Source organism: Zalophus californianus, chromosome 13, assembly GCF_009762305.2.
Source record: "Zalophus californianus isolate mZalCal1 chromosome 13, mZalCal1.pri.v2, whole genome shotgun sequence".
Taxonomy (NCBI): domain Eukaryota; kingdom Metazoa; phylum Chordata; class Mammalia; order Carnivora; family Otariidae; genus Zalophus; species Zalophus californianus.
Genome location: NC_045607.1, coordinates 75,980,705 through 75,997,272, shown reverse-complemented (window position 1 = coordinate 75,997,272; position 16,568 = coordinate 75,980,705). Strand labels below are relative to the sequence as shown.

Genomic DNA, 16,568 nt, shown 5'->3' with positions numbered 1-16,568 from the left:
TGGTGGTGTTGTACAAAGAAAGAGGCAACTCTCCCTTGGGGCCACCATTCTTACCCCATGTCCGAGCACAAATGCACAACATTATATAGACTATCCACAAAGTATATGGTACTGGCCACTTTTATGCCCTTAGCATATTCTCTGAAGTGCTAAAGTATCTTTGTACTGACATCGAACTTGGCCCCACTAAGGCCAAAATTCCTAAAACTTTGGACAACATTGCTAACACTAAATTTTCTATTGCGATGTGGAATAAGTTCAAGGACCGTTGAAGAACAGTGGAATCCAGAAGTATTTTAACACCCAATTTTAGTGAGAGTTTGGTTGCAGTGTTCTATAAGCAAAGAGCGACCCAGTCTCATCCCTTTGCCCTGGACACAGATATTCAAAGGCAGTAAAATGGCTACAAAAGGTCAAAAGAGTGAAAACTAGGGCCCAGTACCTTCAAGAATGCACAAAGAAAACAATTTCCTGCACAGCTGAACTCTCACCCTAGGATCACTGACTGTGAGGACAGGTCACTCCCTCCCAGACATGCTAGTGGCTCTCACAATCAGTACAGCCTTTTCAGCTCAAAACCATTGTACTTTTTTTTTTTTTTTTTAACCACAGAGGATGCATGAATACGGAGGAAAGCAGATAGCCTGCCAACCAATCTAATTATTCTTGTGCATCTCAGCAGTGATACCAACTTGATATATTCCGGTAAAGCCATTTCTCTAAGTCATTTTTCATTTTGAACAAATAATACAAGATTGCAAGGGAACTGCATAATCATCTTACAAAATAGTGGGGGCAACAACATAAAGGTATCTTCGTAGCAAATTCACTTTAAGAAACAGAATCAGGAAAGTTACGTGTGTTGCAAATACAAGTTTACAATGTATCAAGCCCAAATTAGTCATCATAGCTTTTATTTTTTTATTTTTATTTTTTTTAGTCATCATAGCTTTTAATGAAGGACTTTTTTTTTATCCCTTGAAAGGAAATATCATAATATGACATGACATGATCTTTTTAAGTACATTTCCTTATTTGGATACATGCACATGTCCTCGTGAAAATTTACGTATATTAACAACATACTATTAAAAAGCACAATTCTGTAGCAAGTTTAAGTGATTTAGGGTAAAACATACTGTAGAGACTCAGAGTACAGCTTCTCAGAAACAAGATTTTACACTCTGATACACACGGCTTTGATAAGCAAACCTGTTGTTTTGTGAAACACTAAGCGAGCCCTACCCTAAATTTCTACAATACCAAAAAAGCCCAGAACTGAAATTACTTCTTCAGTGAGGTGAAAATGTGAAAGAAAAATGCAAGCATTTCTCATTCCCGCCCTAGATCCCTTCAGACTTCATTAGGCATTCACTTTCCTTGGTTCCAACAAATACACTCGGCCTCTCTAATTGAAAATAGATGCATTGTTTTAAAATTAAAGGGGAAAATCACGCATTACTTGGTTTAGAAGAACAAGCAAAGTATTTATGTGATGCTTTGCCAGGAGTTAAGTAGGAACAGTCAAATGACCAGATTCACAACTTCCTACTAAAATGTGTTAAACTATGCCACATGTATTTTATATGGTGGCTGTCAGTCCCCAGGCGTCCAAGGTCTGAGCAGATGAAAGGGGTTTTAGAGGAAGACTGCTTACACAGAGTTCTCTCAGGTTTGGACAGATCAGACTGGTAATGCTCCTCCGAGCACTCACTATTTCCTTTTTCAGAAAGAGCCAAAGTGGTTTCTGTTGACTAGCACATAGGAGGTACTTAGTATCTGTTGAATGACTAAATGAAAGGACACCACCTCCATTTAGCAATGGACTACTTTTCAACTTTTCAAAACTATTATCATTTAATCCTTGCAACATATTGTAAAATAGGGATTATAATCACTGTAATTTTACAAATAAGGAGACTGGAATTCAGAGAGCTTAACTGACTCAGTATCACACAGCCATTCTGTTCTGGAGCTGGATCTCAAGCCTAGTAGTGTCGGACTCCAGCAATACCACAGGACACCACCCTGCACAGAAAAGCCCATCATCGTACAGCAAAAAATGTCTGCTTGTTCATTCGACAGAGTAGCACCGTGTGCCAAATACTGTGCTACGTTTAAATAATTAAAGCCCTATCTCTGCTCTCACGTGTGAATTTTCTTCCTTCCATCCAATTTTAAACGATGTGTTTTAGCAGAAGACAGACACGAGATGAGTTACTTCCAGATGAGATGGGCACTGGTAAGCCGAGGAAACATTATCTAAAGACAGTCATTATGGGGCACCTGGGTGGCTCAGTCGGTTAGGCGGCTGCCTTCGGCTCAGGTCATGATCCCAGGGCCCTGGCATCGAGCCCCACGTCGGGCTCCCTGCTCCATGGAGAGTCTGCTTCTCCCTCTCCCTCTGCCTGCCTCTCTGCCTACTTGTGCTCTCTCTCTGTCAAATAAATAAATAAAATCTTAAAAAAAAAAAAAAAGACAGTCATTATATTGGTATGATATGGAGGAGACTGGTATTTCATCAGTGTTATCCCCACATATTTAAATATGTGCAAATTTCCAAAGGTAATTTTGGATGCACAAGACATCAATCATACATGAGTGTGTGCACATGTATGTGTGTGTGGATACGTGCCTACAGTTCTGCCTGCGCTTCATACTCTGCTTCACCAAAATCAGATGCCTCCCAATATCTTCATTAAGGCATAAGTGAATAAAAATTTTACATAATAGGATTAAAATACTATGGCTAACAAAAGGGCAGAACCAGTTTGCATTACCTTCCTACCAAACTACAGCTCTCACAGGGCACCACAAAAGACCATCAATTTCCACAACAGCTGGAGACCACACAACAACAAAAAAGAAAATCCAGGTAAGCCTATTCAATCCTCCCAATAGGCTATGGATAGTGAAGATAGGAAATAAGAAGGGATTCTAGTGTCAAATCTACATGGTGCAGAGCAATCCTGCCTAAAAAGGGATTCATGGTGGGGGAACTTGGTAGAACCCCACTCCCTGCCTTCACAGTTGGGTCACCACCCGGGTTAAAGGAAATGCTATGGTGAGAAAGAACACAACCCTGTTGAGTAATGACAAAACCACACAGCAGCTCCATCACCCTTTGTAAATGAGCTACTTGATAAGAAAAATGTCACATTATTAATTCAGGAAAAACAGATGATGTCCTTCTACTGAGCTATGCAGCCAACACGGGCTAAATAAGAAAATGAACTGAGGTCTCAAGGAAGGGGAAGGCACTCATACCATAGAGAACAATCATAACATTTGGATTCATCCTGGGAAGTCTGCCACCAGTTAAAGAAATGTTCCTCCTTAAAGGTACCTTTAATTACAAGCAAATACATTTAGCACTTGTACAATCTTCAGAATAAAACCAAAGCTGAATGATTTACACTGTCTGATATTAGACTCAATGCAGGGGTGCCTGGGTGGCTCAGTCAGTTAAGTGCCCGACTCTTGATTTCGGCTCAAGTCATGATCTTGAGGTTGTAAGATCGGACCCTGTGTCAGGCTCACGCTCAAGCTCAGCGCGGAGTCTGCTCGAGATTCTCTCTCTCCGTCTCCCTCTGCCCCTCCCCTCACTTGGATGCTTGCTCTCTCTCTTTAAAAATGAGTAAAATCTTTAAAAAAATTTTTAAAAATAAACTCAATGCAAAGATTAGCCTTTAATATAGTACTGACATAAAGATACACAAAATAGACCAGTGAGTCAGAATAGACGGTTCAGAAACAAATGCACATACACACATTCACGTGATCCTCAACCAAGTGACAGACACTGCATTGCACTTGGTAAAGGATGGTCTTTTTAATAAATGAATTGGGTTAATTAGATATCCATATGAAAAAGTAAAAATTTGACTCCCTGCCTCACACCATACTCTGCAATCCATTTGAATGAATTTTAGAGCTAAATGTAAAAAGCAAAATACAACAATTTAGAAAACAAACCAGCAGATTATCTGTAAGACCTTAAAGTAGGCAAAGTTACTTCAAAGGGGTACAAAAAGCACAAATCAGAAGGCGGGAAATGGTAAGAACTTCCTTCCACTGAAGGAACCAAGAAGAAAATAAAAAGCAAGCCACAAAGTGGAGAAGATATTTGCAATACATTTACTCAATAGAAATGTATTTCCTTACTATATAAAAGACCCCTACCAAATAATAAGAAATCAGACAACCCAGCAGGGAAAAAGAGTAAAAAGTGTTTTTTTTAAAGAACCAAATGGCCAATGAACATATGAAAAGATGCTCAGCATCCCTAATTGTCAAAGAAATGCAATTAAAACAACAACGTGATACCACTACCCAGCTAATATATTCGCTAAAATAAAAAGACTAATAATACCAAGAGCTGTCAAGGATACGGAGCAACTAGAAACCTCACAGATAGCTGGTAGGAGTGCAAATTGGTACAGTTGTCCTGGAAAAATCTTTGGTAGTATCTACATACTGAAACTGAACAGATATATCCCTTCTGATTCGGCAATTCCAAATCCCAGGTACATAATCTGAAGAAATGCATGCTTACGTTCATCAAAAAAGAGGTATGGGATGCTTATATTGGCATTATTTGTAATAGCCAGAAACACCCAAACTTATATTAACAATAGTATATACAAACTGTGTCATATTCATAAAATGGATCATACAACAGTGCTGTCCAATACAGAGCCACTAGTCACATGTACATTTTAATGTAAATTAATAAGATTAAATAAAAATAAAAATTCAGACTAGAAACACTTCATAAGCTCAATGGACACATGTGGCGGATGTCTACCAGATTGTACAGCACAGACATAAACTATTCTGATAAAGTTCCATGGGGAACTGCTATTACACATACAGAAATGAGAATAAACGAATTACAATGACAAGTAAAAACATGGGTGAATGCCACAAACGTAATGTTGAGCAGAATAAACCAGACAGAAAGGAGTACACACTATATGCTTCCATTCATACAAAGTTCAAACACTAACACAACTAATCTATGGTATTAGAAGTCAGGAGGTGGTGGTCCTTTGGGAGTTGGAGACACTGACTGGAAGGCAGCATGAGGAGGCTTCTGAGTCACACTGATCCAGATCAGCAGATGTGGATGCAAGTGTGTTCACAATGGAAAAACACATGTGGCTTAATACTATGATGTGTACACTCTTCTGTATGTAACCAAAAAAATAAATAAATAAGCGGTCAGCCTCACTCTACTGCTGAAGTCCTTTTTTGCGTCAGAGTGCCCCTCTGATAAAACTGAACTCAAGATGCTCACCCTCACGCTTGGGTGGCTCAGTTGGTTAAGTGTCTGACTCTTGGTTTCCGCTCAGCTCATGATCTCAGGGTTGTTGTGATGCGCTCCACCTCGGTGCAGAGTCTGCTTGAGATTCTCTCCCTCTCCCTCTACCCTTCTCCCAACTCACACACGAGCACGCACTCTCTCTCTCTCAAATAAAATAAAATAAAATAAACCTTAAAAAAAAAAAAAAACCAAATCACACAAAAAAAGATACTCATCCTGGGTAAATGCTATGGCCTGCCTTAGGATTATTTTAGCCCAGAAAAAGGGATTTTTAACAAATTTTACATTATTCTATTTTTACATGGCCATCAGGGGTATAAAATGAATAAAGAACTGCAATGAAACAAAGCCTGAGTGGAGGAGATAAAAACGTGGCTACAAAGTATTTGCCAGATATTAAAAGAGAAAAGAAAGTATGTGAAGAAATTCTGAAAGCTGATAAAGCTATAGGAGAATCAGTAGTGATTCAACGCCCAACAAGAGTCCTAGAGAGAAGGGAGGCAGTTGTAAACCAACTTCAGATCAAGTTGGTCATGAAAAGTCTCAAGATCCCCTTATTATTAAAAAGAAAACTCTCAGATTTGTAGAAGCACTAGTAGATAGTTTTCCTAGGAGAAGGTGCAGACTGTCTTCGGTGGCCAGCAGCCAAGAATCCAACTGAAATACTATCACTGACAATCTCCCCAAGACCTGCATCTGATGTTGACCTTTGTTTTATCTTTGATTTTTTTTAAATTTTTGACCTCTGAACACCATTTAAAAGGAAAAAAAACCTACATGGACATAAATATTGTAATCACTCACGGGATTTAGATGCAAAGAAAGATCTCCACTGGGCTAGAGATCACTGTCACTTAGAATCTCTTGCTTCAGGACACCTGGGTGGCTCAGTCGGTTGGTTACCGGTCTGCCTTTGGCTCAGGTCATGACCGCACCCCCGCCGGGGTCCTGGGATTGGGCTGTGTTGGGCTCCTTGCTCAGCAGGGAGTCTGCTTCTCCCTCTCCCTGCTGCTCCCCCTGCTCATGCTCTCTCTGACAAATAAATAAATAAAATCTTAAAAAAAAAATCTCTTGTTTCTTGTCTTCAGTTTTAATTTTCATAAGTGCTCTGGAACGGACAAAGTTCCAGAAAAGGAGAGGATTTAAATTATAACAAAGTAATAATAGCTTTCTTAGAGTTCTGGAATCAGAGAACCAGCACGAGGGAAAACCGTGCTAGGAAGGGTTTAAGAGGGTGTCCAGTCCATCCCTTGTCTTATTTCAGCAAAATTGCCTTCAAGAATTTCACACGTCAAAAATACATTCTATTTTTGGACACATCCAGATAAGGAGATTTCTCTACCTCCCTTGGTGTCCCATTTCAATGACTGTCACTCTGAGGAAAGTTTCCCTCAGATACCTCCTGTATCTGGTCATGCTGTTTAAATGATTTTCTGTTTGTTTTATTCTTAACAAATATAGATTAGCAGTGTTCATCGTCTCCATGATAACTCGTCTTATAACTTGCAACCTCTTTTTTATTTATCATCTACAAGACATTTTCATATACATTATCTATTTAGCCCTTAAAATAATCCTATTATTACCCATCCCATTTTACAGATGGGGACATTCAGGCTTAGAGAGTAAGGAAATTTAGGCTTAGCGAAAGAAATATGACAATCCCAAGGTTACTCAGCTATTCGGGGCTTGGGCTCAAATTCAGCTACTTCCTTCATATATAAGTGTTACTTACTAAGTCACTAACCCCTCAACCTCTCTACACCCCCATTCTGAACAAGCCCAGAATGAGAAATTGTGCTTTAGGACAGGCTTAGCAAATGTGGAGCAAAGCTGGAGGGCTTTCTTCCATAGAGAATCCAGATGTCGTTTTATTTTCTAAGTTGACAGTGTGATTTAACAGCGGGTAGTTGTGATTTGTGGCACCATCACTCCCTTCTAGCAACTGCACCCTGATTTCCCTCAGGAACTGTCAATCCAATTGCCCAGCCTTTTCCAAAGAGCTAGCACTTCTCAGGCACGTTTTCCCAAGAATCCGAATCTTGAATGGAGTGACAGAAGAATGAAAACGGTCAGAGTTCAGCCATCTCACAGGTGAGCTCGCCAGACCTGCTCTGGTTTCCAGGAACTAGTCCTTCCACTTCTCCACACTTCTCGGGGTCCCCTCATATTCTCGTTAAGCCCTTGTTCTGCTTAGGGTTAGCCAGGGTTGGTTTCTGTTGGTTGCAAACACAGAACACTGACTGATACAACTCTTGGGAAGAACAGAGTAAAATACATGCTTAGTAAGTTCTGCTTTTATTATGTGCCTATTCTGTAGGTGAGAAATACTACAAGGAAATCAGACTCTTAGCATTTTGTAAACTAAGAAAATTCCTTCACATTGAAGAAAGTAGTACAGTAATTTCTTGTGCAACTGATCAAAGGCAGGAATAAACTGGCAAGTTCTCCAGAATCCTGGCTATGTTTTTTTCTTCCAAAACACGACTTCTGGGATCTTAGATTTCTCAGGAAGTACAGAAAATTCAGAAAGCTTTGAAAGTGTTTAAAGAGGTGTTCTCCTGGTGAAGAGTCCTTTCGTGGAGGGCTCAGGGAGGACAGAGGTACTGTAACAACGTGCTCTCAGAGCCACTCACCCGCCAAGAGAATGGGTAACAGGGGGCACACCTGGAAACTCCTGGCTACTTAGTCAAAGGTAACTGCAGCCTTTGGTGTTAAGTGAGTCCCAGTCATCCAGGCTTGAAGTCTAAAAGCAGAAACTAGAAGAAAAGGTAACACTGTCTACTCAACATAGCAAGTGGCTGAGTTCTACTCAGTAACCATCCTGAGTTCACTGCATGGAGAAGCATCCCATCAGATTCTTTTCTCTTCCTGGGACTGGACAAGGCAGTAAAAGCCTGTCAATCCTTTGAAACTGCCCTAAGAATAGCCTGATTTCACAGTTCATAGAAACTATAAGCCAACGGTAAAGGGATACCAGATGTGCTAATCTGGGGTAATCTACTCAATGAGCAAAACCACCAACATGTGCAGCAGATTGTGGAGACAATGAATTACAAAACAAGAAGCCTGCTCACTATAATGTACTGTGCAATCTGAGAAAATAAGGCACCTGAATGGGAAGGATCAATAGGCGGTGCAAGAAGAACGCCAACTGCCATGCACAGAGAACAAACACATGACATCGGGGGTCAATACCTCGTCGTCTAGTCCCGCGTCCTGTACCCCCCCAACCCCGCCCCCGCTGTAATTCAAGACCGTTCTTAGCCATGTGGGCACAGAAATTTTTTATCTCTTCCTTTTCGTAAAGACCTGATTTCAGCACCCAAACAACGAAAAATCAGAAGAATAGGTCTGCGTAAGAAGGGAAACCATAAAATAATGCTGACGAAAATTCTCCCTTCTGGAGAGTAAAAAATGACAGAGGAATGTCACAGTCGAATGACCTGTACCTAGTGGAGCATTAAATGTATCTTTTGATTTGACTAAGCGACAAACATTTAATCCCTTTTAACATCAGCTATCAACAGTTGTGTTTAAGGAAATGGCAAAGTAATATTTAGGAAAAAACAAACCCTAGCTCACAGTATACTCGGAAGAAGTCTCCAGATATATTCTCTCACTTGGGCGGAGTCCAAGCAGCACACCTATAAACATTACTCGCTTGGCAAAGACAATTCGAGAATGGGATAGCGGATACTCAGCCAGGGAAGAAGTGATCTTTATTTTGGTAAAAGCTTGTAATTTATCACAAGCTACTCCTCAGCTAGCCGATCCCTGGAAAACTGTGTAAGGTCTACAAAAAGGCATGGGATGCCACACCACCATCTAGAGCAGAGACAGTGGCCTGGACTCCCCCTGACCATGGCACCAGCCCCCCAGCTAACCAGTGGGACTCTCAATTCAATGTAGTAACACTTACGCAGGACCCAAAGAAATTCCAAAATTCTGGTATTCCAGTATTCCCATCGCTAGAACGAATTTCACAGCAAACGAAACTATGAACAATTTCCCAGTTAAGAACAGGTCATACCATTTTTAAGCTACATTTCGCTCTATAAAATACATGCACTCAGAAGCAAGTACAAAGTTAGGAGAAAAATATTATAATGTGTTTGTTTTTATTTACGCTACTACCATATATTATGACCAATGTGGCCAAAGATGCAAAGAAGCTTTTAGAAAAACTACATTTTTTTTACATCTTTAGCGTCACAAAATCATATAAATCACAGTGCATTTCTTTCAAGTAATTGCTAATAAAATGCACACCAAATTCCTTAAACTATTTATAAAATAGAAAGCATATTATAACCAGCAACTTCTGTAGAAAATTCTAACTGAAACAAAAAATATTATTATTGAATGGGTCTCATAAACACAAGAAAATAAAATTCAAATTTCTTAGTCTGGATTCAAAACCTTTCAGAAACACATTCTAAACCATTTTTTGATTTTATTTTCTAATTCTCCTCTATAAGAATTCTGCTCAAGTTAAACTGGCCAACACAGTCACACCCCTTTTTCTTAACATCTACTCCTGCCATTCCTCCATCCCAAAGTGCCCCACCCTCAGCCATGCCCTTGACTTTTTCTGGATTGTCAATTTCTGCCCAGCCCTCATGAAATTTCCCTGCGTCTCTGACAGCTCACTGCATTGATTCCCTTACACACAGAAAACCATTTCAATGGTGATCTGTTGATTTGAATAAGCATTTCAACAACCTGGGGGCAGAAGAGGAGACTTTCAGTTGTCTAAGGTGATAAATCACTTGCCCATTCATAAAACAGTATTTTTTGAGCTTCTACTATGTATAAGATACAATGTCAGTGTCCCTGAAAAACGCTGACGTGCAACTGACATCATCTACTTTCAAGGAGCTTTAAGTCTAGTTGGGAAAATAAGACCAACCCCCCAAGTCATCATAATGAATATAAGCTAGGCAATTATAAACACTCCGCTATGGTTTCTGCTAAAGGAGGGTGAGATTACTTAGTGCAATTGCGGTGGGGGGGGGGGGGGGGGGGAGTTGCGCAGAGAAGAACTCTGGGAGGAAATGGCAGTTGGATGGACTAGAAAGAAGACATTATGTCCTTAATAAGCGTTAACGAAGGCAAGGAGTGGGCAGAGCTTGGGAAGTTAATGGATGAAGCAAGGAGTGATGCTTCAGAATATGTGTCCGTTGCAGAGAAAATGGAACAAATGGGAAAGTAATTTACATTACAAATTAAAGGGGATTAAACATACTGAGAAATTCAGAGGTTAGCACACACTCCCTATATTAGGCAGTGTAATAAGTAGCCAAGAGATGTGGGAAGATTCCACAGGGTAATTACGATATCTGAGAAAAATCATATTATTATAACTTTTTATGATGTTGATTTTTAACTGAACAGTATTCATCACAGTAAAGTTTATTTAATTAGAAGTGATACAAAGAGCTCAAGTAACACACGTTGTTAAATATTCTTCCATGTGTTATATAAATAAGGCCTAAGTTCCACTCTATCTTCCACATCTGTGTGCTGGTACCATCAATGGGCCCCACGTGAAAAGCTAAACTCAAAGCAAGATCCTGAACTATTCTTCTGGAACATCCAAGAAAGATGATTTTTGTGCATCACATGAAGGGACACTGCATTATATTATAAGGTATAAAAGGGCAATATGTTATATATATACATATATATAACATTATAAGGTGTAAAATGGCATAATATTATAAGGTGTAAAATGGCAATATATTATAATATATAATATATATAACATATTATAAGGTGTAAAATGGCAATATGTTATATATATAACATTATAAGGTGTAAAATGGCAATATGTTATATATATATATATAAATAACACACACATATTGCCAATTACATACACACACACACACACACACAGCTGACCCTTGAAAAACACAGTTTGAACCCTGCAAGTGCACCGATAAGTGGATTTTTTGGATAAATACAGTATAGTACTGTAAATGTACTGTCTCTTCCTTACGATTTCCTTAATAACATTTTCTTTTCTCTAGCTTGCTTTCTTGTAACAATACAGTGTATAATACGTGTAACACACAAAATGTGTGTTAATCAACTTTATGTTATTTATAAGGCTTCTGGTCAACAGTAGGCCATTAGTTAAGTCTTGGAGGAGTCAAAAGTTATACGTGGATCTTGCCTGCACAGGGGGTCGGCACCCCTAATCCCCACGTTGTTCAAGGGTCAACTGTTTATCCTATCACACATGTGGTTAACTCAGCCAGAATCCATGACATCGTGATATTATCAAATAACTGTAGATGGGGAAAGTTGCTGGCATTAAAAAACAGTTCCTTCTCACAATTGCAATGAAACAAGCAAGCCACTATTTCAGAAACTCATTACCCTGAGATTTCTTGGAGAGGGAGGGCGGGACAACGCTGATCCTTCTAAATTTAGACTGTTTAGCTATCCAGGCAGCCTCATCTGGTTCAGGTACCACATTCCCAGGCTCATCAACCTGCCCAGATCATTTTCACTCTCAAGAGTAGAAACGGGAAAGAGTCGTTGTGGAGGGTCTCTCTGCTCTTTGTGGAGACACTCCCTTGTCACCATCGGAAAACTAAGTGCCAGAGTATCAATTCGATAAGAAATAAGTCAGTTGACTTCAACGAAACATCCAAGAAAAAAAAAATGCCTGATTTTAAGATGATCTGTACACTTAGAAGCTTCTAGATGGTAAGAGAAGTGAAGATACACAGCATTGCTTTATTTTACCTATGATTCACTTTGAGTTAACTCTCAGTTTATGAGTCACAGTGGGCATGCCAGCCTCTTGCTGCCACATATTGACCTGGTATACGGAAACATTTTTAAGAACAGATTATCAAGAGCACCGAGTGGAAGACTTGAAGGAAGGCTCTCAAACCAGTGTAGGTGCAGTGATCCATCAACAAAAGGTGAGGTTTTACCAGCTTAGGAGAAGATCAACACCTACAAGCCCTGAGAAGATTTAGATTTTTTTTTTTCTCGTCACCCCTTCTCAAGTGATTTGAGAAGTTTGCATGACTGTAACACAACTGCAGGGAAACATGTTTGAAAGGTTATTGGAAGTGACAGATGGACCTATTTTGAAATAAAATTAAGCCTGTGGTACTACTGAAAGGAAGTCACGAAATCCAAAATTAAACCGGACAGAATGCTCTTAAGCTGTTTTGTTCTTTTTTTCTTCTTCTTCTTCTTCTTCTTCTTCAAGGAAGCACCAAGAGTGGGAGGTTGAAGCAAGGCCATTGTCTCTTCTCTGAATGCCCTCACCTCGGTCAACTTGGCCTGAGCTTACAACCAGTCTTCTTAACATAATGGGGCACCCCCGGAATTTTAAACCTCCGTATATTTATTGTCGAACATCCAAACGTGTCTTCCACCGATATCACTAAGAACACAACTCTAATCATGCAGAGATGTGACTTTAAAGATTTAAGGGAAAAAAAAAAAAACTACAAAGAACATACTGAACCATTAAAACGTCCCACCTGGGAGGAGACGAAAAATGCATGCTTCAAAAACCCACTGTCCAACCCAGCCACGTGCAGACAGCATCCACACCGTGGACAGCTTTGCCTGCGGTTCCCAGGAGGAGCCACGCCTACCTTATTATGCTCGTACTTGTAGGGGATCTTGAGCGTGTCCATGGCTCTGATCATAGCCTGCATGGCCGTGAAGATGTTCTGATACACCAGCTTGGTGAAGCCCCTTTTGTCTTCGTCAGAGTAGCCCGACCCGTGGATGATTCTCATCTGCTTGATAAACGTACTCTTGCCACTCTCTCCCGTCCCTGCAAGATGGACAACAGCAAAAGAGGTCATCAGACCATGACACCGTCTCACAATCTCCCAGACAGCTGAACTAGGCATGGCGGCTTGGATGCAGCATCCCCGCGCGGCCTGCTGGAGGAGCATCACAGGACGGCGGCATCACGAGAGGGGGAAATGCCACCTGTAGAGAACACTCAGCAAAACTAGAGGATGAGAGTCCATTTCAGAGGCGGATGGAGCTTAAACGCACGCGTGCACGCACACACACGTGCGCACACACACACACACACACACACACACAAACACAACCTGTCACCTCTTTGGAAGCCACTCAGCATGGAATTTTGATAGTGATTTGTAACCACGTAACTTAGGAGAAACACAATGAAATCAGCATCTTTTGAAGAGAATAAACACTTGATAAAGCTCTCCTCCCCGGAGAATATCTGAAAGCCTTCCAGGAGGCTGGGCTGCTAGGCAGGATCTGAATCTGGAAATGACAATGTACTTACACAAATGCTGTTCAAAGAGCAGTAAGAGAAAAATGCCTCGAAATCGTTTTCTTTCACTTTAAAATGGTACATAGATATGGAGAGCACAGCATCCAGATAAGAATCAGGAACTTTCTGCACAGCAAGGATCCACTGTATGTGGCTGAGTTATTTCAAGGAATCGCCTAATTCAGAGAAGCCACAGTGACTCGCCTTCCTTCTGCCCATTCTTGACTAATAGCATGATATAGAAATTTACTGTTACTGGATTTTTCTCTACCATGCTCTTATTTTCCCCCTTTTCAACACCCCTTTTTCTGTTACCGTAAGCCTGCAGTCAATCCCTAACAAAGCTACCAATGGCCACGGGAGGAAGAAAAGATAGAAAGTTGGGATTCTATCACTGAATGACAACCTATTGCTTCCACAACAAATCTAAAACTATGAATGTAAAAACTTCATTTTTCCAAATGGAGGTGGCTTCTTCTGTGCGTCACTTCACTTCTGAACATTTTCACTCACTTTCAGGCTTCCTTGAGATTTCCAAAACAATAACTATCTCTGTTATCAACAATCCTAACAGTGTAGAAAATGGTTATCAATAACTCTAACAGTGTAGAAAAACACTGAAAGTACCTATTTAGATATTAAACATGGAAGAATAAAATATTAAAACACAGGATGGCTAGCATGTCTTTATTGCCATTTGTGACCTACAAGGTGCTTAAAAACACAAAAGGAAAACTGAAAACTAGGAATACAGCATGTGTCCTAATTTCATTTTGTTTTTCTAGGGGTTAGATTTCATTTTCATCTTTATAAACAATCACGAAAGATTCAAATGAGTATTACGGTTTTCACAGAAGCAATCTTAAATGTCTACAGATGTCCGGGTAAACACAGAAGCCTTGCCCAGTTACAGAGGAAGATGATTTCTAACTCCGTGGTCCTGGGTCAGCAACTCCTTTATCATTTTCATATGACTTTTAATAAGTGATCTGGAGTCCTTGAACTATAAAGTTAACACCGCAATGTGAATGCCATCAACCCATTTTAACGAGCTTCATCCCAAGAGTTTAAAACGACTATTTTAGGGGCACCTGGGTGGCTCAGATGGTTAAGCATCTGCTTTCGACCTGGGTCATGATCCCAGGTCCTGGGATCCAGTCCCGTGTTGGGCTCCCGGCTCAGCGGGGAGCCCACTTCTCCCTCTCCCTCTGCCTCTCCCCTTGCTTGTGCTCTGTCTCTCTCTCAAACGAATAAATAAAATCTTTTAAATAAAAAATAGATAAGTAAAACAACTATTTTATAATCTCAACCATGAATATGAGGGGGGACCCAAAGTATCTAAAAAGTAGCACCTCTGATAGAAATAAAGCAATGAAACTGATCCTCATTATTGATCCACAATGTATAGAAAACACCAACAGGTATCTTTACTCTCCCAAGCATTTCAAAGTATGCAGGAAAAAAAATCCAGATTGCTTCTTTATTATCCCTCTCCCAGGGGCAATGGCTTGCTCCGAGGGCCCAACCATAGACATAATCATCAAATCAGAATCCCTGCTAGTTTTTTCCACAACAAAAACAAGAAGAAATCTTACTTAATATGTGAGGTTAATGGCACGAGAAGAAAAGGAAAGAGAATCAGGCCATAGGGCGTCTTCCTCCTGGCAATCAGAGCAGCTTTTATCTACTCATTTGGGTGAGCATAAAATCTAAAACGTAAAAATAAGAAAGTCGCAGACAAATAAACTACACTGGCTTGTGTTTCACTTCAGTCTCGCCAGGCAAGAGCAGTCAACGCTTGGTACCTCTTTGGATCTAGTCACCTGGGCATCATGCTAATGGAAGAGTCCAAACAGAGACAGAATGCGGAACCAATGAATGAAAGTGGGCAAAGAAAGGGGAAAGAAAAAAAAAAATCCAAAAATCAACTCCAAAGTAAGACACGTTCCTATTGCCCCAGACACACCCAGGGATCCTCTCTCTCCATACTTTTGTCTTGCTCAGTGCCCCAGGAGGCTGATCCATAAGGCTTTCACATCAACAGCTCCCTTGCCCTCATCTTTGCCTTGGGTTTAGCACGTAGAAGACCTGAGGAGGAGACCAGAGAGCAGGAAAATGAGGAAGGGGAATTTCCCCCACAGCCTGCTCCCTGCAAGGGCCCCAGAGATATGCTGTGTCCCCTCCTGCTGGGTGCCCGCCGCCCCACGCAGCTACTCTGTCTGGGTTCCTGTGACCGTTCTCTCCCCTTGCCGGGCTAGCGCCGGCCCCTAAGCACCTCATCCCCTTCTAGAACTCCCTTCAGCCACCCGGCTGGCGTGTGCCACAGGTTTTCTGCTGGGACCCAACTTTTAACCACTTAATCTAATTCTGAGTTTCTGAATACTGCTTCGATTAGTGGGGACCCATTTTGAATCTCTGTGCCATCCTCCAATTGACTGGCCATCCCTCCCAGATAAACTTCACCCATGAACTTAGTGCTCACCCTTTGATGTTACTATATAAATACAGCAAAGTCAGAATGAAGGCAGCACACCACGTAAGAGAAAGTCTGTGTGACTTTCAGATGCTGTAGGTAGAAGCTAAAAGTAGCCAACTGGTATTATTATTCTATACTTACAATGGATTTAGCCCCCCAACAAAAATATGGACTGAAAACCTCAACAGAGCAAAAACTTCAGCTTCTTTGTTCCATTGAAAGAGTTCTATCATGGAGACAAATGAACCATTCTTAACAAATGTGTAAGCCAAATATCATGTTGTTCTCCATTTTTATAGACTTATACAACATTCTCAGGATTTGAAATGGACGTTTTAACAATCTACTCATGATGAATATGAAAAAAAAATGTTTGGTACAACTAAGGAAAAAAAAACAGCTGTTCTTGAATTCTATAAAATGGTGTTGTTTCCTAAGGCCACATGAAAAGTCTGAGAAATGTCACAATT

The 16,568-nt window shown here is 40.5% G+C and overlaps 1 protein-coding gene across 1 annotated transcript in view; it reads right to left on the bottom strand.

The window, feature by feature from the left end:
* Positions 1–16,568, bottom strand: part of GNAQ (G protein subunit alpha q) — a 302,349-nt gene that overhangs the window by 185,303 nt on the left and 100,478 nt on the right. The window contains exon 2 of the mRNA XM_027616175.2: positions 12,958–13,142. Within this exon, the coding sequence (XP_027471976.1) occupies positions 12,958–13,142 (185 nt within the window). The remainder of the gene's footprint in view (positions 1–12,957; positions 13,143–16,568) is intronic.